This window comes from Hyla sarda, chromosome 3, assembly GCF_029499605.1.
Source record: "Hyla sarda isolate aHylSar1 chromosome 3, aHylSar1.hap1, whole genome shotgun sequence".
NCBI lineage: Eukaryota > Metazoa > Chordata > Amphibia > Anura > Hylidae > Hyla > Hyla sarda.
The window spans coordinates 184,173,319-184,200,212 of NC_079191.1; the positions used below are offsets into that span (position 1 = coordinate 184,173,319).

General features: G+C 41.9%; 1 protein-coding gene across 3 annotated transcripts in view; it reads right to left on the bottom strand.

The window, feature by feature from the left end:
* CSMD1 (CUB and Sushi multiple domains 1) overlaps positions 1–26,894 on the bottom strand; it is a 1,887,231-nt gene that overhangs the window by 19,544 nt on the left and 1,840,793 nt on the right. For all 3 annotated transcript variants that reach the window (XM_056565713.1, XM_056565712.1, XM_056565715.1), the window contains exons 64-67: positions 22,895–23,074; positions 22,718–22,762; positions 21,807–21,968; positions 16,505–16,617 (exon numbers count right to left, since the gene is read on the bottom strand). In XM_056565713.1, coding sequence (XP_056421688.1) covers positions 16,505–16,617; positions 21,807–21,968; positions 22,718–22,762; positions 22,895–23,074 — 500 coding nt within the window. The remainder of the gene's footprint in view (positions 1–16,504; positions 16,618–21,806; positions 21,969–22,717; positions 22,763–22,894; positions 23,075–26,894) is intronic.

Sequence of the window (26,894 nt, forward strand, 5' to 3'; positions counted from 1 at the left end):
GACCAATAGCAGGGATAGGAGGGGTGGCACACCTGCCACCTCACTCCTATCTCTTCCGGGGTAATCGTGGGTGTCTTGGACACTCCCTATCCCCTTAGTTTCCGGGTCACCGGAGACCCATATGACCCGGAATCGCCACAGATTGCTGGTCTGAATTCAGACCGGCGATTTGCGGGGATTGCCAATATAGGGGGACCTCAGGACCCCCCTAGGCGAAATGCTTGGATGCATGCTGAACGATATCAGCAGGTATCCCGGTCCGGTCCCCACCCGGTGAGCGGCGGGGACTGGAAGAACGTAGGGCGTACCCATACGTCCTGGGTCCTCAAGGACTCAGAAACGGGGCGTATGGATACACCTTGCGGCCGTAAGGAGTTCATATTAGATATTTATCTACAGTCTAAACCTATTTCCCAAAACCATCAATATATCTGTTTATTCCACCTCTTTTTCTGTCACTGAAAGAAATACTTATAGGTAGGGATGAGCGAATTGAATCTGATGAGTCTGAATTCGTTACGAATTTCAGGAAAAATTTCCTTCACAACGAATGTGAATATCGCCATGATTCACTTCATTAAATTCCATTTAGTGCAGTCCAGGCTCCAGATGTCAGGGCATGGGGAAAGGAACGCTGGGAAGGCGGCAAGCTAGGTAGGCAGGATGACCCTGAATAACATGCAGCATGCAGCCTAACAGAAGCCAGCACTCCCGTGATGTCACAGCCATTTTGCGGCCAGTCACATTAGCGTTCTACTGCAAAAAAGAGAGAGAGAGAGAGAGAGAGAGAGGGACAGAGAGCAGTGTGTGTTGCACAGAAAAGCATTTTTACAGCAGCGATTCACCTCAAGCCCAAATCCAGCCTAAAAGCACTGATAGGGAAGGGAGAGAGATTGAGAGAGAATGTGCAATTGTGGGTGTATTATAGCAGCGATTCACCTCAAGCCCAAATCCAGCCTAGAAAAACTGATAGGGAAGGGAGAGAGATTGAGAGAGAAAGTGCAATTGTGGGTGTATTATAGCAGCAATTCACCTCAAGCCCAAATCCAGCCTTGAAGCACTGATAGGGACTATTAAGTGTAACCTGTGCGTACATAGGTGGTGTACCATTTTGTTCCTCTTAAAGTCTTAAGAGCCTAGTTAATGTGAAAGGCCAGCCAAAAGTACACACCTGCTGCTATTATAGACAAATACTGTTTTAAGCATAGTGGAGTGCATTGTACTCCCCTCATAAGTGCATACCATGTTGCTGTTCTGGACAAATACTGTTTTAAATGGGCACTGTCATGCAAACAAAAAAATGATATGTTGTAGTACTTAAGTACTACAACATATCTCTAATATAGTTTAATTTAAAAAAGTGATTTTAAAACAGTTTAAAATCACTTTTAAATTCGGCCACTAGGGGTCGTCCTCCTAGTGGCCGAATGCATTCAGCAGTGATGTCACCACTGAATTTCGACTCGTTGAAGCCTGGCAACGAGTCGAAATTCGATCACTGCTGTGCTCGCTCCCGCCTGTCAGTCAGACAGGCGGGAGCGAGCGCTTTGAAGGAAGAGGACGCGCGCAGGCTCGGGGACAAGGTAAAGTATTATGTTCACTGTATTATCTATACTGTTCACATATACAGCATGCCTCCAGTTTCCCCACTACAACTCCCAGTATGCCCTGAGAGTTGAAGTGGGGAAGCCTGGAGGGACACTGAATAGGTGAACAGAGGGGGAGTGGGTTGAGCGGAGCAGCGGGGCGGGGGGGGGGGGTTGCGGGCTGCGCGGCGGTACTCTGGGTGAACTAAGGGGGAGTGAGGGGGCGGGGGGGCGGACGGGCTGCGTGGCGGGGAGCGGTATGTGCTCCGGTGTTCACCTATACAGGGTGCCTCCAGTTCTTTCCCCACTACAACTCCCAGCATGCCCTGACAGCCAATAGATGTCAGGGCAAGCTGGGAATTGCAGTGGGGAAACAGCTGGAGGCACCCTGTATAGGTGAACTACTGGCCCCAGCAGGCATCAGTGACGTGGTGCCTGCTGGGGAAGTCTGCCTGGTAGTGAGCACGCTACCAGGCAGACAAAAAAGCATTTTTAATATGTAAAAAAAAAATCAAAGGCAGGGAGGGGGTTAGGGATAGATGGGTAATAGGCAGGGACAGAAAAAAAAAGTGATGTGGGAGCGTAGTGGAGTGCATTTTGCACTCCACTACCCTTTGAGTGTAGTGGAGTGCATTTTACTCCCTTCATAAGTGGATACTACGTATGTACATCTAAGTGGTGTACCATTTTGTTATTGTTAAAGTCTTAAGGGCCTAGTTACTGTGAAAGACCAGCCAAAAGAACACACCTGGTGTTGTAGACAAAAACTGTTTTAAGCGTAGTGGAGTGCATTGTAATCCCCTCATAAGTTGCACCTGTTATAGTCCTAAGGGCCTAGTTACTGTGAAAGGCCAGCCAAAAGTACACACCTGCTGCTGTTGTAGACAAATACTGTTTTAAGCTTAGTGGAGCGTATTGTACTACCCTCATAAGTGCATACCACGTACATACATCTACATAGTGTGCCATTTTGTTTCTGTTATAGTCCTAAAGGCCTAGTTACTGAGAAAGGCAAACCAAAAGTACTATAGCTATCACACCCCCTCTCGTCGGCTTGCATTGAGGGGCTGAGTGTGACATCACACGGGGGCGGAGGCGTGATGTCACACGCCGCCGGCCCTGTAGTGGCCCGTAATCAGACCCAGAGCGAACACGCTCCAGGGACTGATTACAAACAGGGTGCCGCGTGCATCCCCTTTGGATAGGGGATAGGATGTGTAAGCACCGGAGAACCCCGGTACAGTATAGTATACCGTACTTTGTATAGTGGTCCCCAAAGCCAGAGTTACTCCGTTACAGTAGGGTTCTCCTGGTGGGATAGCCCCTAGTCACCTCTTCCTTCTTTAATTTTGTGATGTTTGTGTGTGTATATTTAATTGTGTATATAGTGTCGCAGGACCTTCGGTCATGTGACTAATGTTAATTCTCTTAGGGTATGCTAAAGAACCTTCCTAGGTCACGTGTGTGGTCACATGTTTAGACCATAATCCCTTGTGTAAGGTTTCTGACAGATGGTATGGACCAATGAGCTCAAGGCCAGCCCCTGTCCATATAAGGGAGCTGCCAGCCAATCCTCAATCTCTTGGGTTCCGGACTAGCATAGAGGAAAGATCCATGCTACTTTCAAAGACAAGACCAGGCCGAAGCCTGATAATACCACAACTTACCAAATCGTGAGTTACAATACAACTCCCCGCTAAAGTCTGCGTGACTGCTGGACCTAAACTCAACCTCCTAAATCCAGCGGAACAGTGCATATAAATCTCCTGAGCTTAAAACTCACAAGGTCCCAACCAACTGTCAGGATCCTCATAGACTCTTCTTGTACAAAGACTGTTCCTGTTTAATTTTACATAAAACCTGCAGTAAAAGTTCCAACAGTTTTCTGAAACCTCCGGTTGTGGACAATCATTTATTATTTCTCCCTATCCCTCTTGGGACGGGTGATGATAGGACAAGTATTTACAGAGGAGCCCTCGCCCTGGCATCAAGAGTGTTAAGGGTTAACCAAACACCCTTTAGTCACTGCACAACTACACGCCATATACCCCACACCCCCACAAGCTTACCACATAAGCATAGTGGAGCGTATTGTACTCCTGTCCTAAGTGCACACCATGTACATACATTTACATGGTGTACCATATTGTTAAAGTCCTAAGGGCCTAGTTATTGTGAAAGGCCAGCCAAAAGTACACACCTGCTGGTGTTGTAGACAAATACTGTTTTAAGCGTAGTGGAACATATTGTACTCCCCTCATAAGTGCATACCACGTACATACATCTACATGGTGTACCATTTTGTTCCTGTTATAGTCCTAAGGGCCTAGTTACTGTGAAAGGCAAGCCAAAAGTACGCACCTTCTGCTGTTCTAGACAAATACTGTTTTAAGCGTATTGAAGCATATTTTACTCCCCTCATATACGCAAGTATGTCAGGCAGAGAAGTGTCAGGATGTGCAGAGGTCACAGGCGCAGGCAGAGGTCACAGTAGACTAGGGGCGAATGGCAGCAGGAGTCGCAGACAGGGGCTTGAGCTCCTGGTATCAGCTAGCGGACGTGTCTCGACCAGCAACCCATCTGCTGTCATTGACTGGTTAACTCGGTCATCCACTTCATCACAAGTGACATCTGACTCCCCCAGTCAACAGTCGGTTTGTTTCTCGGACACAACCATCAGTTGGCATGGCCTAGGAGCAGTCCCTGTCCTCCAATTGCCTCTGTCCTATGCTGTTCCTCCCCCCCCCCCCCCCCCCATAGAAGTATCCTGTGCTGTGGGTTCAGTTCCACTTTTTAGTCAGGACGATCTACTAGAGGACAGTCAGCAGCTACTGCCCAGCCAAGAAGTGGATGAGAGATCCCCCACTTCCTTCGCTAGGTGGGAAATTAGTGATGAGGAGAGTGGCGTGGTAGGTGGTGTTGGGAGCGTTCAGGCTACTGAAGCACGCACTGTTGAGGAACCTGAAGAAGACCTCAGTGACGTGCAGACACAACTCGATGAGGATGAAGCTGATCATACTTGGGAGCTGGGTGCAAAAGGTGATACATCATCAGGAGTAGAGGGTGGCAGGTTGCCCGTGAGGCAGCAGTTGAGCAAGGTGGTAGCATGGTTGGGAGTCAGGATGGCGGCAGCAGTGGGAAGTCTGGAGCCAAACGTGCCAGGGGTAGACCACCTGCTTCGCAGCAGCCTACCTGCCCGGGAGGTAGTGGAACTGGGGTCCCTGGAGTCTGCGACAGTAGCAGTCAGTCAGTGCGGATTGTTGGGGGGATAATCAGGTTCTCTGGAGGATGTTAACATGGCCACATGCAATTTTAAAAAGTATCTTTAATCTTTTCAATTGTGAGGCCCTTTGGTCTCTTCAGGCTGCCGCCACCTCCAGGTGTCACGATTCGGCTGGCTGAAGGGGGATCCTCTGTGCCAGAGAGGGATTGGCGTGGACCGTGTCGGTGGACCAGTTCTAAGTTGCTACTGGTATTCACCAGAGCCCGGCGCAAAGCGGGATGGTTTTGCAGCGGCGGTAGCAACCAGGTCGTATCCACCGGCAACGGCTCAACCTCTCTGACTGCTGAGATAAGCGCGGTACAAGGGAGTAGACAAGAGCAAGGTCGGACGTAGCAGAAGGTCAGGGCAGGCAGCAAGGATCGTAGTCAGGGGCAACGGCAGGAGGTCTGGAACACAGGCTAGGAACACACAAGGAAACGCTTTCACTGGCACAATGGCAACAAGATCCGGCAAGGGAGTGCAGGGGAAGTGAGGTATAAGTAGGGAAGTGCACAGGTGAAGGTACTGATTAAACCTCATGCGCTAATCAGTGGCGCACTGGCCCTTTAAATCGCAAAGACCCGGCGCGCGCGCCCTAGGGAGCGGGGCCGCGCGCGCCGGGACAGCACAGACGGGGAACGGGTCTGGTAAGCGAGTCGGGATGCGCATCGCGAGCGGGCGCGTCCCGCATCGCGAATCGCATCCCAGCTGGGAACATTATCGCAGCGCACCCGGTCGGCAGGTCTGACCGGGGCGCTGCGAATAGGAGGACGCTGTGAGCGCTCCGGGGAGGAGCGGGGACCCAGAGCGCTCGGTGTAACACCAGGCTGTGTCATTCTGTAACCATATGGTCTCCTCTTGCTGCTGCCACCTCCAGGCTTGGTCATTCTGCCATATTTTGGTCTCCTCATTCTGGTGCCACCTCCTGACTGTGTCATTGTGCCGCCATGTGGTCTCCTCATGCTGCTGGCACATTACATAAAAATTTTTATGTTAATCTATTTAAAATATTCAATTAAAATTTTTAAATATAGCGTTAATCTTTTCAATTGTGAGGCCCTATGGTCTCCTCATGCTGATGGCACATTACATTAAAAAAATTTATATTACTCTATTTAAAATCTTTAATTTAAATTTTAAAATATATCTTCATTTTTTTTTTCAGTTGTTAGGCCCTATAGTCTCCTCATGCTGATGGCACATTACATAAACATTTTTATGTTAATCTATTTAAAATCTTTAATTTAAATTATAAAATATATCTTTATTCTCTTCAATTGTGAGGCCCTATGGTCTCCCGTTACTGCTGCCACCTCCAGGCTTGGTCATTCTGCCACTATATGGTTTCCTTATGCTCCTGCCACCTACAGGCTGTGTCATTGTGCCACCATGTGGTCTACTCATGCTGCTGGCACATTACATAAACATTTCAAATAATAAATAATTTGAATTAATTTTGAGAAATAATTTTTAATAAAAATACCCCTCCAGCATACCATGTGTGCAGGGCACTCCGATGTCACGTTGTTCTTCACATGGTTTGCCTTGGCGAATGGAGTCCCACAGGGAGGAACGCTAAAAGCCATTCATCAAGAAATCGAATCATGGCTTACGCCATTAAAACTGGAAATGGGAACCATGGTGACAGACAACGGGAAGAACATCTTGTCTGCGCTGCTTCAAGGAAGCCTGAGCCATGTGCCCAGTATGGCACACGTTTTCAATCTGGTTGTCAAGTGGTTCCTGAAGTGTTCCCTCCATCTGCAAGACATCCTAACAATGGGAAGAAAACTTTGCATGCACTTCAGCGACTCTTACACCGCAAAGCACACCCTCCTTGAGCTGCAGCGTCAGAATGGCATCCCCCAACACAGTCTAATTTGCGACATTTTCACGCGTTGGAATTCCACCCTCCATATGTTGGACCGACTATACGAACAAAGAAAAGCAATTACCGATTTTTGGATGATACAAGCGAATAGGGGGACTCCCCTGTGTAACTTCAATGTCAACCAGTGGCAGCTCATACGTGACACCTGCCATTTGCTCAGGCCCTTTGAGGAAGCCACATTACTAGTCAGTCTCCAGGATTTTGGGATGAAGAACATCATTCCACTGCTTCATATCCTACAACACGTGTTGGAAACGATGGCTGGTAAGGGCACTGACGAGTGGCGCCTACGTCTCGTGGCCACATGAGCCCTGTGGGGGCTGAACTGGAGGAGGAGGGGGACAGTGAAGCACAGGCAATGTTTTGCAAATGGATGGTTTTTATAGTCATCTGACAGGAGAGGAGGAGTGGGAACAAGCTGTGGAGATGCAGGGTGATGAAGAAGACGAGACAGAGGACACAGACACACTGTGGCCATGTGGTCTCCTCATTCTGCTGGCACGAAATCTTTGATATAAATTTTATGAAATATCTTTAATCTTTTCGATTATGAGGCCCTATGGTCTCGTCAGGATGTTGTCACCTCCAGGCTGGGTCGTTTTGCCACTATTTGGTCTCCTCTTGCTGCCCACAATTCCAGGTTGTGTCATTCTGCCACATTATGGTCTCCTAATGCTGCTGCCACCATATGCTCTCCTCATGCTGTTGGTACCTTAAATTAAACTTTTGAAATGTACATCTATCTAAAATCTTCAATTTAAATTTTACAAAATATCTTTAATCTTTTCTATTGTGAGGCCCTATGGTCTCGTTGGGCTGCTGCCACCTCTAGGCTCTGTCATTGTGCCTCCATGTGACTCCTTGTTATATTGGGTTTTGGGGTCATAAAGTGTTAGTTCAAAGTAAACGCTTTGAGCACTCGGGACATTAAACTTGTGAATCTAATCAATATCATAAATTTAAAAAAATCAATGCCATCTTTTTAAGACTAAGGCCCTATGGTCGTCGACGTCATATATTACCTGTGGAATTACCACAACAATCCAATTAAGCAGGTTGGAGCCATATCAATGAACCATAACTGATTAAAAGAAACATTCACACTTTCACAGTCGGGGGGGGGGGGGGGTAGATGGGTTGGCGCTGAGAGGCAGGGGCTGGAACAGGTGGAAGCTCACCTAGAGGCAGACCGCCAGCTCGTTGCTCACCAGAATGGGTAATCAAAAACGGATTTTAGAAAATTAAAATGAATTCAAATTAAAATAAATAAAAATTACATAAAAATATCTCTTTAATCTCTTCAATTGTGATGCCATATGGTCTCCCGACCCTGCTGCCACATCCAGAAGCTGAGTCAGTGATTCTAATAGCGATGCCTGTAATCTGCATGTCATACTGAATAACAGTTGTTTTACTCTCACAGCACACTCCCTATGCTTATTGCAAGCGTTTTAAACCCCTATTGAGGCTCTCTGTAGGTCAGAAATAGCCGTTTTTAATAGATATTTGCCGCAAATAATTTTGGACCAAACCAAATTTTTTCAGAAAATGTGTCAAATCGGCCAAATTGGATTTTTCTAAAATTCGCTCATCTCTCCTTATAGGGTATGTTTCCACACTGTAAAATCAGATAAAAAAATAAATAAATTAACCCTTCAATGATGAGCCGTTCTTTCTGACTAATAATGTGTTGTATCAAAGTCTATAGAAGGACAGAACCATTCAAACAGTCTTTCCTGCAAGTGTCAAACTCACAGTTCAGTAGTCTTGGGTTTATTGTAATAATTCACATACAGCAATATGTTCTATTTGTAGCAGCAGTATAAAAGAAAAACATCCTTCACATTAAGTTCTTTACAGGATGCTGGCAGGTGATGTGCGGCTAGGTTCTGGGAGCCGCTGGGTGTTAGCACCGCTGGCAGGTGGTCGGGATGCAGGCAGGTGCGGTGTGGTTTCAGGAGCTGCTGATTGTCAGTACCACTGGCAGGCGGTCAGAATGCAGGCTGGAGTAGGTTGCTGGCAGGGAACGGACCCAAAATCCGACTGGTTACACAGCACTTCACCGGGATGAAAGAGACCATTTGTGTAGGAGTACTGTGTGAACTTTTTATTTCCAATGTACCAATAGTATAAAGGGGCAATATTAGTTACACAGATTCGGGATGTGCAGGACAACGCGATTTCCAGAGGGGATACCTCTCTTCATCAGGTCCGTTTATTTAGTGTGAGGTGAAAGTATTAATACAGTGTGGGGGCTTCAAAATGTTCAAATATTGGCGGGTAGTTGAGGTCACCGGGGGCTGGTGTGTGACATCAATCCCTGTGACCTCAGTTGGATTTGCTATGGGCTTTTTCAGGGTTTAGCTATAACTTTCAGAAATGTTCTCCATTGAAATAAATCTACCTGTTTGGGTCTATGGCAGACTGGGTGAGTTTGTTTTTAAGCTAAGCAGCTTTAGGCCACGCTGTGGCTTACATGGGGGACCAAGAGATCACTGGGTTGTGAGTGTTTGTTAAACTATGAATGATGGCAAAGGTCAAGGGAATTATGGCCAGGAGGGAAGTAATTAATAAACTTTGTGGTTAAATTAGAACGCTTGCGGTTACATCAGAATGTTCAGTTAAATATGATTGGTAGTTGGGAAGAAGTTATTCATAAACTTATGGTAAGGGTATATTGTGTGTGGTTCCAAAGTAATATAAGGCAGGTTTGGGTATGATAGAGCTGTAGTGATTTAAAATGGTCAGTAGGGGCCAGTGTTGTACTAGTGGATAGAAATGGTATATGGGTAGTGTATTGTTTTCTTGGGAAGAATATAGGAGGCACGGATTGCTGGGGATATTTTTTTATTTTTAAATATGATTTGTTGGCAGTGGGAGATTTGTTGGTTACATTATGAACTCTGTGGCGTCATTTAGACTGTGCGGTTGGAGAGTTCATAGGCGGTAAATCCAGTACATTTTTCGTTTTTTAGGGCTAAGAACCTGTCATTTTTGTATGTTGGGATGTGATCAATGGGGCATATGGTGATTGGATTGCTTATGTCTGGATGTTTTTCTGAGCAATGTCTGGAGAGGCTGTGGAGGGCGAATTCTCATTTGAAATTGTTTCTGTGTTAGTTAAGTCGGAGGTGTAGCTCCTGGGTTGTTTTCCCAATGTATTGTTGGTGGCAGATGCAAGTGATCAGGTAAAGAACGTAGTAGGTTTTACAGTTGAGAGAGAATTTGATGGTGAATATTTCATTGGTGGTTTTATTGGAAAAAGTTTTTTATTAGTGGTTTATGGCAGTGCAGCAAAGACATGTTTTTGTTTCGCATCTGTATGCCCTTTTGGTTTTTTGTTGGTGGTATTGTTGTGACAAGTTGTGTGGTGTCTTAGTCTGCTGGGGACTAGTAGGTTTTTTAGTGTTGGTGCTCTCCTGAAAGTTATGCCTGGTTTGTTTGAAAGGGCATTCTGTGGGACTGGATCAGATTGGAGTATGTGCCAGTGTTTTTGAAGGACAGAGTGGATTGCATTGTGGGAGGAATTATAGGTGGTAATGAAATTGAATTTGATTTGATTTTCAGAGTTTTCTCAGCTTACTTTTGGTATCAGTGATAAGTGATTTGTTTTGTTGTATGCTTCATTTAGGATTATTTTTGGGGTAGCAATTGGCAAAAAATTGGTTTTTGAAGAGTGTTGGCTTGAGTGCGGAAGGTACTGTTGGAGGTGCAATTCTTCCGAATCCGTTTGTATTGGCTGAAGGGTATGTTTGTTTTCCATTTTTTGTAGTGCCCACTGTTGAATGATAGTTAACTGTTTGAATCAACTTTCTTGAAATGGGTGGCAGTGATGAATGTGTTGTTTTCGTGATAAATCTCCAGATCCAGGAAGTCGATTTTATTGGTAGATTTGTTGGAGCCGACCTTCAAAAAGGATCTAATATATTCAGGGGATTGGAATTAATAATTTTGTTTCTTCTAACCTCTTGATGCAACACATAAGTAAAAAAAAGAACAGCACTACACAACCACTTAAATAACAAAATACAACTAACAATCACAGAACTAAATGATTTCACCACTCACCCCGACTACCACAAATTAAATAAAAATCTAACTGCCAGAATAACCATAATCCAAAATTGCACAATTATAAAAAAAAAAAAACATTTAAACTAAAACACGACAGAAAAGACTGCAATGATGGTACACACAGAACCTGGAATAAAAACAAACAAACAAAAGATTCCCCACCTACTACTGACACTCACACCTCTGCAACAAACCCCACCACCCCACTCATTCCAACCAAAAATCACCAGTCCCCCACTTTTAAAACACATCCCTACAAATCTTGCACCTACACCAAAACCTTCAAACCCGACCACCTGCCATACCTACCCGCACCCCCAGAAAATCTCCAAAGAAAACCAAACACTAACACCTACCAGTCAACAACACCACCGTAAAAAACATCCACCCAACTGCTTCTGGTGCTCCTGAAAACATCAACACACCATCTCACAATAACCTTAACACTTCTAATGCCAACAAACCACCACTGCTTAACCACTCATCTGCAACTCTCACCCCCAGACAAGTGAAAATAAATGACATAATGCAAACCATAGAAGTCCTAAAAAACATATCCACAATCCACCATCATAAATATCCTCTCCAACAATATCACAGCTCTCAAACCTATTGATATATGATCACACCACAGTTTATGGAAATCTTGACACATCAGAACCATTAATCACACTCACCCCAATAAAAAGCCCACCAGTCAACACAACCAAACCACAGATTCTCACCATCGACAATACAAACAATGGAAGTCGGAATTTCGTCCCTTTTTAAAACCATGCAACTCAACTGCCAACCAACCAACCTGCCCAGCAACGCCAGGACCTTTTTTAGGGGTAAGCCAGAAACCAGCCACAAGAAGAAAATAGAACAATTCTTTCTACCAATCACCTCAATGAAAAGAAAAAACACAGGAGAGGAATAAGAGGAGGAAATTGAAAGGAAGAAAGAAAAGAAAACAGAACTACATCTTTGAAAGCCACAGAAGAGAAATCAAGCACAGATACACTCGTCAACATCTTTAACCTATCCCGACATGATTTAAACACATATGAGATATCAAGAAGGGACTGTCATTTTGCCCCACCAACAAACCAAATGACTTTACATTTTTTCTGGATCTGCACCACTTTACAAGAAAGCTCACACTCCCTAGACATTTCCTTCTGCCCAGCCAAGAACTCTCTAAGAACTCAGCCTCTAAAGAAACCAATCAACATCCACACCTTTCTACTACCATCTACCAAAAGTACACAAAAATCAAACAACCCCCCCCCCCCCCCCCAGCAGACCCATCATCTCTGGAATCAATAGTCATACCTTACAAATGTCTCACTACCTGGAACTCATCTTACAAGACTACGTTCAATTCCTCCCCTGTTACTTAAAAAGTTCAGATGGCCTAATCAAATTACTCTGCCCTATACCATGGCATAAGGATCTCATTTTTGTGACCATGCACATCACAGCACTTTACTCAAACATAAAACATGACATAGGTCTGAATTGCATCAAACTGATTCTAGAGGAAGATCCCACCATCCCACCAAAACAGCAACATTTTCTACTACAGTGTTTAGAAATTGTACTCAAGCACAATTACCTTACAAACGACAATGTCACCTATCACTAGATGTGGAGCACCGTCTTATGCTAATCTGTAAGGAATATGTTCAAAAAAACATTAATCACCTTCCATCCGCTATTCCAAGAACATGTGACATTGTACCATCGATACATAGAAGACCTCTTCATGCTATGGAACAGACCACCACACCTGATAAAAAAAACTCATCACCAGCATAAATAATAACAACTGGGTTATTACATTGACCGCCAACAAATATGCCAATAAAATCGACTTCCTGGATCTGGAGATTTATCACGAAAACAACAACATCATCACTGCCACCCATTTAAAAAAAAGTTGGTTCAAACTGTTATCTATCATTCAACAGTGGGCACTACAAAAAATGGAAAACAAACATACCCTTCAGCCAATACAAACAGATATGGAAAAATTGCACCTCCCACAGTACCTTCCGTACTCAAGCCAAAAGTCTTCAAAACCGATTTTTAGCCAAATGCCACCCCAAAAAAATCCTAAATAAAGCATACAACAAAACAAAATCACTAACACAAGAGGACTGTTTGATAGCAAACTCTGAAAATCAAATCAAACTCAATTTCATTACCAACTATAACTCCTCCCACAACACAATCTGCTCTATCCTTCAAAAACACTGGCACATACTCCAATCTGACCCAGTCCTACAGAACGCCCTTCCAAACAAACCAGGCATAACTTTCAGGAGAGCATCAACACTAAAAAACCTACTAGCCCCCAGCAGACTAAGACGCCACACAACTTGTCACAACAATACCACCAACAAAAGACCAAAAGGACATACAGATGCGGAACAAAAAAATGTCTTTGCTGCACTGCCATAAACCACAAACAAATTTTTTTTCCCAATAAAACCACCACTGAAATATTCCACATCTAATTCTCTCTCAACTGTAAATCCGGCTACATTATTTACCTGATCACTTGAATCTGCAACCAACAATACATTGGAAGAACAACCCAGGAGCTACACCTCCCACTCAACTAACACAGAAACAATTTCAAACAAAAATTCGCCCTCCACAGCCTCTCCAGGCATTGCTCAGAAAAGCATCCAGACATAAGCAATCCAATCACCATATGCCCCATTGATCACATCCCAACATACAAAAATGTCAGGTTCTCAGACCTGAAAAAACAAGAAATGTAATGGATTTACTGCCTAGGAATACGCCAACCATACAGTCTAAATGACGCCACAGAGTTCATAATGTATCCAACAAATCTCCCCCTGCCAACAAAACATATTTAAAACAAAAAAAATCCCTAGCAATCCGTGCCTCCTATATTCTTCCGAAGAAAATAATACACAACCCATATACCATATCTACCCACTAGTACAACAGTGGCCCCCTACTGACCATTTTAAATCACTACTACTCTATCATACCCAAACCTGCCTTATATTACTTTGGAACCACACACAATATACCCTTACCACAAGCTTATGAATAACTTCCTACCAACTGCCAATCATATTTAACTGAACATTCTAATGTAACCACAAAGTTTTTTAATTGCTTCCCTCCTGGCCATTATCCACCTAACCGATTAATCTTTGCCATCACTCATAGTTAAATATACACTTGCAACCAATTTCAAACCCCATGTTTTCCCTGTCTCCCATCTAAGCCACAGACAGACAGACCTAAAGCTACTTAGCTTAAATACAAACACAGGCAGTCCTGCCATAGACCCAAACAGGTCTATTGAGTCCAATGGAGAAAATTTCTGAATGTTATAGCTAAATGCTGAAAAAGCCCATAGCAAATCCCGCTGATGTCACAGGGACTGACGTCACACACCAGCCCCCGGTGACCTTAACTACCCACCAAAATTGTAAAAGTTTGAAGTCTCCACACTGTATAAATACTTTCACCTCACACTAAATAAACGGACCTGAGGAAGAGAGGAATCTCCTCTGGAAACTCGTTGTCCTGCACATCCCGAATCTGTGTAACTAATATTGCCCGTGTATAATACTGGTACATTGGAAATAGAAAGTTCACACAGTACTCCTGCAGAAATGGTCTTTTATCCCAGTGAAGCGCTGTATAACCAGTCAGATTTTGGGTCTGTCCCCTGCCACAGACAACCTACTCCAGCCTGCATAGTATACAACATACCACAGACAAGCTGATCTTCTTGAAAGCAACTTCTTTCTGCTGCTCTCTGGTAGTGCTCACACACCTGTGATATGAGGTTCAGGACTCCAACACACACATACCAGAGCTGGGGTATGGGAGTGACTTTATCTCCAGAACCTTCAATCACTCTCAAAACTTGGACCAAAACTCCAGTATTATATCACTTAGGCAAGAAGCCTCAGTAGTACATACCTCTCATCCACCATTTTACAAGCTGCTTGCTTGACTACAAAAAACTGCCAAAAATTGCACCAACCTTTGTAAACTTATTATAGTGACCCAGCAGACACTACAAAGTTTTATGTGCAATATGGCATGTGCTTTGTATGAAGTGTTAGTTTAATGCTTATCATTGGTGTCCAACAGGTGGCAGTGCATTGCCAGCATGTTAACAGTGAGCATTGGGACCCAGCGGCTTCTAGCAGAAGTGGGTTGCCTAGGCGATAGGAGAGGTTCTAGCAGGTCCTCAAGTGTTGTTGGAAAAGGACTTAGTCAGGGTGTGGAGGGATCTACTTGTGTCCTCCATGATAATCAGCCTTAAGCATTCATGTGCTGATCAAAGCCTTCAAGTAAGTGGAGTAGCCATAACCACTAAGGCAGAGGGATCTTTATGCTCACTTCATGCAGCCTGACTGGAGAGTGACAGTATACCATTCCAAAGTACTGTATTTCTAAGAAAACCAACAAGTAAAGTCCCTCAGTTATATCATACAGTCTGTTCATTGTCTCAACATTTTGGAAATCAATAAACTTGTTGCTGTGACGACCGCCCGTGGCCTCAGGAGAGCCAGGTCTGTGAAGGTAGGAGCAAACACCGTGTCTATCGCCCCCGACAACACCCTCGGTCCCTACCTGGCCCTAACAGTGCCTCGAGTCCACCGGCGGACGTTACATTATCATCAAGCTGCTTGGTGATGGTCTTGTAGCCCATTCCAGCCTTGTGTAGGTCTACAAACTTGTCTCTGAGATCCTTGGACAGCTCTTTGGTATTAGCCATGGTAAAGAGTTTGCAATCTGATTGTTTGATTAACTCTGTGGACATGTCTCTTTTATATAGGTAATAAAATTAGATTAGTAGCATCTCCTTTAAGAGAGTGCTCCTAATCTCAGATTGTTGCCCGCTTAAAAGACACCTAAAAGCCAGAAATAAAGTACTTATAATAACTTATTTAAAGAATTACTGTCATTAGAAACAACTTTTTAAAACAAATACTTCTTTGAAAACACTTAAAAACAACTGTCACTAAGGGTCTCTGTCTCTTAAATTTTGCAAACAAACCCTGCTATTCAAGGCTTTTTGGTTCTAACAAATAGATATTTTGGACCTAGTTGCTGAGAGGGGGTGTGGTTATATCCCTCCCAGTGCAGTGTATAATCCAGCTTTCACCAGTACGAGCTAAACCCCTGTTAGATAGACAAGATCCAGACAACTTGCAGCCTTTTCAAAAGAAAAGCACACTGACAAGCAATACAAGGTGCTAAATTATTATTTATATGCAAAATGATTTCTCTTTGGTTATTTTATGATCATTTTTTTTCTGTGTATTTGCAGTATAAGGGTACATTTCCACACAGCGTATTTGCTGCTGCGTATTTTATTTTCTCTGTTGAAGTCAATGGGTAGGAAAATACGCAGCACCAAATACGCAGCAAATACGCAGCAAAATGCGCCGTGTGGGAACGTACCCTAAAGGTTCCACATGGCTGCATTAGAGCACACACTGAAGGCACAAGCTTTGCAATTGTAAAAATGTAAACATTTTTGGCACAAAATGGAGTTTTTTCTTGTGTATTTGTACCACATAGGATACACATGGCTGCGTAAGAGTTATATAAAGCATATACAAATTATCTAAGTCATGAAGGGGTTAAACTCTAAATCTTAATAAGCAATATATGTATTTGTAATTGAATACTTACATAACCATCCATTGCCCAGTTATCATTTTTAAACTTTTTTATTAAACCATCTGAAGGGCCTTTTATCTGGAAAACTTTCAAAAGCAAGTGGGCTTCTTCTTTCTTGTACACACCTGATGAGAACATAACACGTCAGTAAAGTAATATGTAGAAATCACTCTTGTCTATTGTTCCCATACATTACTGTATAAGATAGAGGGTAAGAGAAAATGCTTAAAATATCTGCTATTAAAAATTAGCAATAGATATTCTAAATAAAAAAAAAATTAAAAAAACAACCAATGTTTGTCACATACTGTTTGTTAATTTGAGAATTTGGTTCTACATTATGTATTATACATTTTGGTTAATTCTATATTTTGGCAAGGGTTCTACCAAAACTTGCGTTTAATTTTAGTGTTTTCTTAGAGAGAAGAAGGTAAAGAAAAACTAGTCGACATTGCAAAAAGTAAGCAAAAGTAACCTGTTTACAGATTTGACATATTCTGTCATACTAGAGTTGATATTTATCGATGATGTCTAAAGTTAATTACTATTCCTAATATTATTGGACCCTTAAAAGACTACCAAGCATCATGAATATAAACAGGAGGAGAGGCCCACAGTGCTGTGATTATGGGACCACAGGTTTTTACAGTTAATACCACTTTCATGTGAGAAGTTTGAAAACTGTAATGTGTCAATGACAAGATGTTTTCTATGTTTAGGCTTATAGCCAGCCATATAATTTAATACAACAAGAAGTCAAAAGAAGAACAAACAAAAAACTACCTTATAGCTTAAGATTTAGGGTAAAGAACAGCAGATGAAACGTAAAAAAGTGATATTTCAGATGTAAACATTTGACACCTATTCCTCAGAATAGAGATACATCAGATGGGATACCAATTGATTGCTGAAATTCGTTTAATTGCTTTAACTGCTTAAGTAATAGTGTCATGGCTAGACAGGGCTAGTCAATGTGATTCTGGACATACCTATTTTATTTATTTTGTCCTCTGCTTTGTGATATTAACCTCTTTGTTATAATAAAAATGAAGCTTAATTGTCCTTGTCCAACCCATGTTTACTTTATCTAGTGGCTTTTAGTCAAACCTGGTAGATGGATGCGTATGGGCTGGGCAGCTGTGATAAAGAGTACTTGGGTTGGACTTACGTGGTTGAACACTTGAGTGGGTATATGGGTTGGCACCACCCTTTTTATTAAGCTAGTAGCACTGGGTGTTCAGTCTTTAGAAGAAACACAATACATGTAATTCATAGAATAGAAAATGAGGTGGCACAAACCCAGTCATTCAAATATGCTTCAATTATTTCATATGTGGTACATTGCAAAGCAGGCACTGTACTTGCATTGCCCATTAAGCCCACAGCCGTTTCACATTCCTCCTATGCTTTCTCAAGGCCTGATGAGATAACTGACATAATACCTTTTTATTCAATAAACCCCTCAGTAAATTAAAACAAACTTTTATTATACATATTATCACAACATTATCACAGGTAAATTAATGATAAACCATTATCTTAAATTAAAGGGGTGCTCAACCCCTAGGCATCTTATCTCCTATACTTTGGGGTTTGGCCGCTGGGACTCCTGCAATCTCTGGGGCTGCACTTTGGCTGTCATGATTGGGGGAGGGCAGGGAGAAGTGAGCCCTAAAGCTGTCCCTAGAAACCACTCTCCCTGCCTACTTGCCTATCCACCCTAAACGACGGATCAACAACTTGGAGTTGGTCCCTTCCTTGTGCTAAAGTACATTGGCGTTGAAGTCAACAAAACAAACAGAACTGTACAAAGTCGGGGAACAAGTCAGGAACATAATGGGGATGCAACAACCTACAAACAGCTATATAAATACAAACAAGGTAGGATATAGCATACTAACATACAGTTCATAAACCAGAATCAAGATGAACAGCAGATATGATAATGTGAATAAGACTAGATATGAGGATAAGCTAACAGCAGACAAAACCAGAAGATGCAGGTGATGAACAGGTTAACTGAATGTCAGAACAATAAACTGGTCAGGAATTCAAAAGCACAGTTCACACTGGACTCAGAACAAGGAACACACTAGACACCCCACTCCAAGCATAGAGGGACATTAAAACCAAAGCCAAATAGGTTCCTAGCCAGCGGGCACTCTCCACAGAGTGATCAGAAAACTAGCCTAGGAGGAAATAAAAATCCTAAATACAAAACAAACCGGGGTACAGACACAAGGCTCACTCCTAGACAGACTGATTAGACCAAGAATCAGAACAAAATTCTATCCTCGGAGATGCAGGATCAAACAAGGTCAAAACAGGACTGACAAAAAGCACAGTGTGAATATAGACTAAGGCAACACAAAGCAAATGCAGAAAGAATACAAAAATATTAAAACCCGACAAAGTACGCAAACAAAGCAGGCTAAAATCTATATATCAAACAGGACAGATAACCATGGTTTAAACTCAGGATATGTACACAGACAGACATAGTGAACATCATGCCAACAGACACAATGTCTGAACAGGACCCAAAGCAAAAAATACAAAATACTGATAAATTACACCGGCATTCTGAAAATTCTGGTTCAGAACACTGGGTTTCTGTGGCCATGATGTGATGTCACGCCCCCTCCAATTATGTCTATGGGAGGAGGGGTGACGAGGGACCACAGACATCAACGGAGAGGACATTGGTTGATGTCATGACCACGGCAGCCCCAATCCAGCATTCTGAACAAAAATATTCAGGATGCTGGGGTGCTTACCCAAGATCACGGACGGGGGGGGGGGGGGGGGAGTGGATAAAATGTCCAAGGGCGGAGTAACCTTTTAGTTTTTTTTAATACATATCTAGGCTAATGGTTTATAAATTGTACAGTACTTGCCTTACAATGTACCCCATATGAATGAAATAATGCATATCTTAATGACTGGGTGAGTGCCACTTCATTTTTTTTACACAATAGACTTACCTGAGCCTGTGCTGGGGAATGCCCCCATGACACTTGAGCTTTGTTTGCATAAACACCAACATGCTGCTTCCCTGCCTCCCTCAAGTCTACTAGACTGGGCGGAGTAACTCAGTGTCTAGCATGAGTGGAGGTAATCATTAGATGTTTGCTGTGGACCTGCACCTCACCCCATGAGGACAGACCTAAGGAAATCCAGTTGCAGCACCCTTCACAGGACCCCCCTATCAGGTTGTCCAGCAAGTCAGAAGCAAGTGTGCAGTGGGAAGAAGAGTCAAGAGAGTCCACAGACCCCATTAGCAAAGGAGAGGATAACAGGCTATGGAAAGCCTCAGGCAACTCCAGTCCATCAGTCTATAATCTAAACCTTAATTCAGGATTCCTAGGTGAAGAGTAGAGTTGGTGTTTTTCAGCTCCTTAGTCTTATACCAGCTATACAATCAAATCCAGAACCGTCTAAACATAATTCAGCAAGCAAGAAGCCAGTCAGCGAGGACTACAAGTCCCTTAGTGCCCGGAAGCAACTGTGATCCCTGAGGCATACTCCAGTGAACTTTGCGCTACTGTTGAACTGTTCCTGTATATTTTTGCAAGTTCCTGATTAAAATTAGTAGTTTCTGTAACCCTGCATCGGTGGTTGTTATAACTCCAGAGCTTGGCCCAGGAAGCTTCTACCTTTGGAGCATGGAGGTTCATTCTATTCTGGCGTCAAGAAACTTCTTCAAGACACATCACCTCAGTTAGCCACCACACAGTATCCCATAGCAACCAATCAGATTGCTTCAGGCCTCTGAAAAATTAAAGAAGCCATCGGATTGGTTGCTATGGACAACTGCTCCACTCTTCCTCTACACAGGTTTTGATAAATCTCTTGATAAATGATGAAGCATTACGCATGCACATACACATTTATCTGGTGTCAGGATGCCACTGTGGTATTTGTGACCGTCTGCAGGCATCCTCCATTGTATGCAATTTTTGCTGGGGATTGCCCATAGCAACGGATCACAAGTGCAGGACCTCCACCCCAGCGAAGGTGCACAACTGCCCTTGGGGTTGAGAGTTTCCTGCTACAACCAGCTGCATGTTACTATAAGCAGTTATTCTGCTGTTTAAGGCTTATACTAATGCACCCTTTTATCTTACTGGGTAGCATTAAGGTTTCACCTGTGAGGCCGGCTATAAATGAACCAACCAGGGTGGGGCTTGTAGCCTGTCTCCCCCCTCCCATTGTATGTGTGCTTAGTCCACACTGGAGGTAACTGGGGAGCAGTCTGCAAGTCGGACCTAAGGCTGCAGTATTTTGGTTCCTGGTTTATTTATCCGGCCAGGTAGGTTTAGTGTTAGGTCCCGTACCACTTGAGAAACCTTGGCGTGGTGTGCTGGCTCCAGTATGTCTTTCAGGATATACTGGCTAATGTCTCAATTTTACATCAGTTTTGAGGGTTAGCCAATGTCATTGTTTACATTTACCACAGGAGTGAACCCATATTGTGGTCCACAAGTGCAGGTCCTCTACTCCATTGTAGGTGCACAATTGAACCTTAGACCACGTTGATGTAAATATTTGATAAATCTCCCCCTATAAGTAGAAAGTGCAAGTGCAAATAGTTAAATACAGCCAAAAAAGTGCACTTCATGCCAACAAAATGATGATTTTCTGGGAAGCCACAGGAATGCCAGCCCCTGGAAGAAGGTTATCTTATAGAAAAATTTGTACGGGCTGTGATTCCTCTGGCTTCCTGGCAGATGGTCACTTTGTTGGTATGCAGTGCACTTTAGTCATGTATTGTTCTGATCATCATTGTATTATGACTGCCCATTATTACCATGAGAGCACCCTTTTGAGTTGCTGTGTTTGCATTATTTTATGTAATGTAATGTTGTAATGTTTTGAGTGTTTTCTGAATTAATAAATGTATACGTTTTCAGTTTGTTTTGGTTTCTGTTGGCAACATGGCATTTTGTTATTGGATACTGTTAGCCTAAGGATAGTGTGTGATGCACATAAACAACCTATAATTTTGGGATTTCTGGCTATTGTGCAATAGGTTGTGCATGTGGTGGAGGCTTGAATGAAGAGTTGACTTTGTATGCATACTGCCACTATTTACAACTCAATGAAGGGAATAGAAACAGCTGGGTTTATGTGTCTTAAGAAATGTTAACAGCTGGGATACCCTTTTATAAAGGAATTTAGTTACTATAATCTCCATAAATAGATTTCTTGACAATTTGCCTCTTTGGAATTGTAAGGAATTGGAAAGATTTCCAATGTGAAATATGACATTTCTGTGTTTGTCATCACTAAGGTCTAAAAACTTTAAACTTACCTGATAACTTTAATTCACTATTGTTAGTATCTAAAAATGTTCCATTCACTTTGCTGCTTGTGTTATTGAACCAGTCAACAGTTAATGTTGCGGAATGTTGCTTTCCAAGATATTCGTAAAAACCTTTCCATACAGTATTCACAGAAAAGACATCTGAAGGAACTGAAACCAAATACATGCTTAGTAATCTTCACACGTCAATGTAGTCCTCTTACTGCTATTTCTATAAACATTGACTACTAGTTATGATACAAAGCTTATTATCTAGTACTCCTAAAAAAGAATCATCATTTTTTTAATGGCGAAATGTACTCCCTTAAGTGTAACTCTTTATTACAAAATGTTTTTACTGTTTAGTGTTTTTTATTTGTAATTGAAAAAGGTCCAACATTCTGTGCTGACTGAATTCATAATGTATCTTTATATAGGGATTGGCACTCAGTTTTACTGACACAGAGTCCCCATCCCCTGCATATCTTCACAGAGCCATAGTTTAATGATAAAAGTTTGGCTGCCTGCATCTACTACATGCCATAAATGAAACTATAATAAATATGACAAAATAAACTATAAACTATATTTTTGGTTGGAAACACATTGCATAAAACCATGGCAGCATCATTTACTTTCATTAAAGTAGGTAACAGTAACCCTGAGGGAAACTCTTACAATAAACAGATTGCAACCTTTCCTAATGTCTAAAAGGGTTCTTGTCTAGTGCCTAATAAAACCTTTATTTATAATGAACAGTTTGAAGGAACTTCATTAAATATAATGTGAAAACCATGCACTGTTTTAGGTCAACCTCACCTTAAATTAATCAAGTAACTATCTATCTATTTATCTATCTATCTATCTATCTATCCATTCCTTGTCTATATTTCCAATAAACAAGATTTGTTTTTACCAACCTGGAGTTTTTGTGACTGTAGAATTTAATTCACTGAGTCCTTTACCTGCAAAATACAATAGTATTGCAATGCTGTTAATTAATTCTCCTATTATTGCATAGTTGTATCATCAAATTAACTTCTGCTCCAATGGTATTTATATTTATTTATTCATGTGGGGTGAGCGTCTATACCTACTTTTACAAATAGGAGGTTTTCCTGTCCACTTCATATCACTTTTACATGTTCTGTGCTCAGACCCACCAGCAAGAAAATACCCAGGTTGGCAAATGTATATTAAGGTATATCCTAGTGTAGGTAGATCTATTGCTTTCACATCTACATGAATGGGAGTTTCTGGTTGTCGACAGGCATGAGCTGAAAAAAAAAATGTGGTAAAATATTATATCAAAACATTATAAGGATAACATTTGTTATACCAAAATATAATATGTTGTTACACTTCATTGCATTGTGTCCTTTATATAGTGTATGGTCATTTGGTGTGAAAATAACCACTGCTTAGATAACAATGCTAATCTGTTCTACAGTCACCACAATGTACAGTGCATTTGGGAAGTCTTCAGACCCTTTCACTTTTTTTACATAACATTAAAAAAAATCCTCTATCGTTCTGCACTCAGTACCACATGATGACAAACCTTTGCTTATTTATTGAAAATGAAAAACTAAAATATTGCATTGACATTCTTCTCTGCAGATCCTCTCAAGGTCTGTCAGATTGAGTAAGGACTGTGGACAGTTATTTTTAGGTCTCTGCAAAGATGTTCGATTGGGTTAAAGTCAGGGCTTCTTTCTGGCCATAATACTCAGATTGTGGAGTGCTTCAGTGATAGTTGACCTTCTGGGAATTTCTTCCATTTCCTCCCAGGGTTTTTTGAGCTCATCTTTGTGGCCATCAGGTTCTTGCTCACCTCTTCTACAGTCGGCTCCAGGAAGAGTCCTGGTTGTTCAAAACTTTTAGCAGTTAATGATTATGGAGGTCACTATTCTTATACCTTTAGTGCAAAATTTTTATTTTTTTTTGTCCCCCTCTCCAGAAATGTGCCCCATACAATCCAGTCCCTATAGGCAGTTATTTCCTTATCATGGCTTGGTTATTTCTCTGATATACATTGTCAGCTGTGAGACAATAACATTTTTAAATCATGTCCAATCAACTGAATTTACCACAAGTGACTCCGATCAAGGTGTAGAAATATCTCAAAGATCATCAAGAGAAATAGGACCCCAGAGCTTATTTTAGAAGTGGCACAGCAAAGGGTTTACATACTTATAATTTTGCTTTTTAATACATTTCAGAGCAAGGCAGTACCTTCATCTAATTTCCAGCAACTGCAGGAATCTATTCTGTCCTTACAAGAAAATGTTCCTGCAGAACAATTGGAACACGTCGAGGTTCTATGCCACAATTAATTATACGTGGTTTTGAAGGCCAAAGGAGGTCCAATGTGTTAGTAGATGAATAGCTGTTATAAAGTTGCCATTCAGCATAAATGTAACAAAAAAAATCATGATAATTCAAATTTTTTTTTATCAACACATTTATGCTTACTACTGCAAAATAAAAATTACAAAACTTTCCTAGTCTGGGAACTCTTATAAGATAGCCATATATCTAGCTTAGTACTTTCTGCTTTAGGCTGCTAAACTATTGGCAACAGTGGTATTGAATTAGTGAAAATAGACTTACATTATTTAGACAGTATGGGGGAGATTCATCAAAACCAGTGTAGAGGAAGAGTGGTGCAGTTGCCCATAGCAACCAATCAGATTGCTTCTTTCATTTTTAACAAGGCCTTTGAAAAATAAAAGAAGTGATCTGATTGGTTGCTATGGGCAACTGCACCACTCCACACTCACATAGATGAGTACACCCCTCACATTTTCATAAATATTTTACATTGTGTGAGTGCACAGTTTGTATTAGGGTATGTTCACACTGCATAATTCCCGCTCTCGGAATTCCACGCAGTGAACATTACCATCAATGTGAATGGGTCTTCCACGAAACCTGCTCATACTGAGGAATATCAGTAGCCGACAATTCCACCGCTAAAATGTATCCGTGCAAAGAAAAATATAATTTTAATTCTTTGCGCGGAAGTCTGCGAGCCCTGCATTGCTGTCAATGTTGATGGCGCCGTGCTGTGCAGTCCTACCTCTAAAGGATTTAAGCTGTGGCCGCCAGATGGAATCTCTACTCGTAGAATTCTGCGAGCGGAGATTCTGTTCAAAATCCTCAGTGTGAACATACCCTAACAGTGTTTATTGTTTGTAACAAAAGTGAATACATACATCCCTAAGTAGAAATGTCCAAATGGCTCAATTAGCAATTATCCCTTCCAAGCATCATGTGACTCATTAGTGTTACAAAGTCTTCGGTGTGAATGGGTGCAGGTGTCTTAAATGTGGTGTTATCTCTCTCACACTTTCCAATACTGGTCGCTGGAAGTTCAACATGTCACCTCATAGCCAGTGTAAAACAAAGTAAATTTACAACAGGATCATAAGTCTGTTAAAATCTTTTTTTGGTTCAGCACAACCATGGGGCAGTTCAGGTGTTGCAGATTAGGGCTGCAATATTCCTCAGGCCATAATGAAATGCAGGTGTAAATTTGTAGAACATACTGTATAAGGCTGGGTTCACATATATCCAGCATCCGTCATAGGTGAATTCAGCCTAAATCTAGACACAACTGATGCCAGAACTGATGGCAAGTTGTCATCAGTGGTAATACAACCAGCATCCATTGTTTCTGCTCAGCAGACAGGGAAGGCAGTAGCTGCGTTCCCCTGTCTAATGCCCTCCGGCATGTCCAACCATCCAGCGTCAAAATTGAGACACTGGATGATTGTGAACTGTCCGATTCAAATGAATGGAATCAGTTTTAGCATCAGTTTCCTGCCGGTGCACACTGAAGGGAAACTGTGCCAGACAACAAAGTTTGATTTGCCTACAATTTTTTTTTTTTTTTAAGTTTATGCTTTTTTTTTAATCAATAACTACAGTATATATATATATATATATATATATATATATATATATATATATATACAGCAACAGAAGAATGCAGCAGCACACTGCCAGCACAAGGATATAGGTGCAACATGAATATGCAGTTAAAACATGGAGAGCTATACAGCTATGGTGTAATAGATGCAAATGTGAAACTATGAAATAGTGAGGCACTTAGCTCGCAAATTTGTCTCCGCCGGCGGTCAAATAGCTTGGACCGTCCCACCGCGATAAGGTAGCCTCCTGAGACGGACCCTACACTGTGAATGTGCCTCTGTGTGAACAGTTCAGAAAGCATGGCAGGATCTATTTGACCGCCGGCGGAGACAAATTTGCGAGCTAAGTGCCTCACTATTTCATAGTTTCACATTTGCATCTATTACACCATAGCTGTATAGCTCTCCATGTTTTAACTGCATTTTCATGTTTCGCCTATATCCTTGTGCTGGCAGTGTGCTGCTGCATTCTTCTGTTGCTGTATATCTAGCCTAGTAGCGTGCACCTGTAGGCCAGGTCCATATAATAGTTTGGTATCAACTAAAGTGCTGGCTGACTTATTCTTTGTCTATATATATATATATATATATATATATATATATATATATATTTCTGAAAAATTATTCCAAATATGTGTGAAATATCCATTTAACTTTATGATCACTTTTATTCAATTCCATTAACCTTTGTGAGAAGATATTATTTATTATATATTAACTGATAAAGCATGCTGCCCTGAGTTACAATATGCAGATTCCGTAGACAATGGCCCTCACTTACTATTGCAAACCTGACGTGTTTTGTAGGGTTGTGCGCCAGATTCTGTCGCATTGCATCAGAAATTCTGTCTGTGCCAGAATTTGCGCCAGATTTTTTAAAAAAAACCCTGACTAACTCTCCATTTTGCTAAGAAAACCCGAAAAAGGGGCATGGCTGTCGGGAAAAGGGCGTGGTCTCCGAAAGGGGCGTGTTCCCGACATTTTCACAAAAAAAAAACAACATATTTACTAAGGTTTCCACATAAAATGTGGTGGATTTGAACCGAGGAAAACCAGACAGATCAGAGCATGTGTAAAAAAAGCAAAGTGTAGGGAAAGTGGAAAATGTAGGGAAACCTTAGTAAATACCGCGGAAAATAAATTGTAGGGAATTAAAACCCAC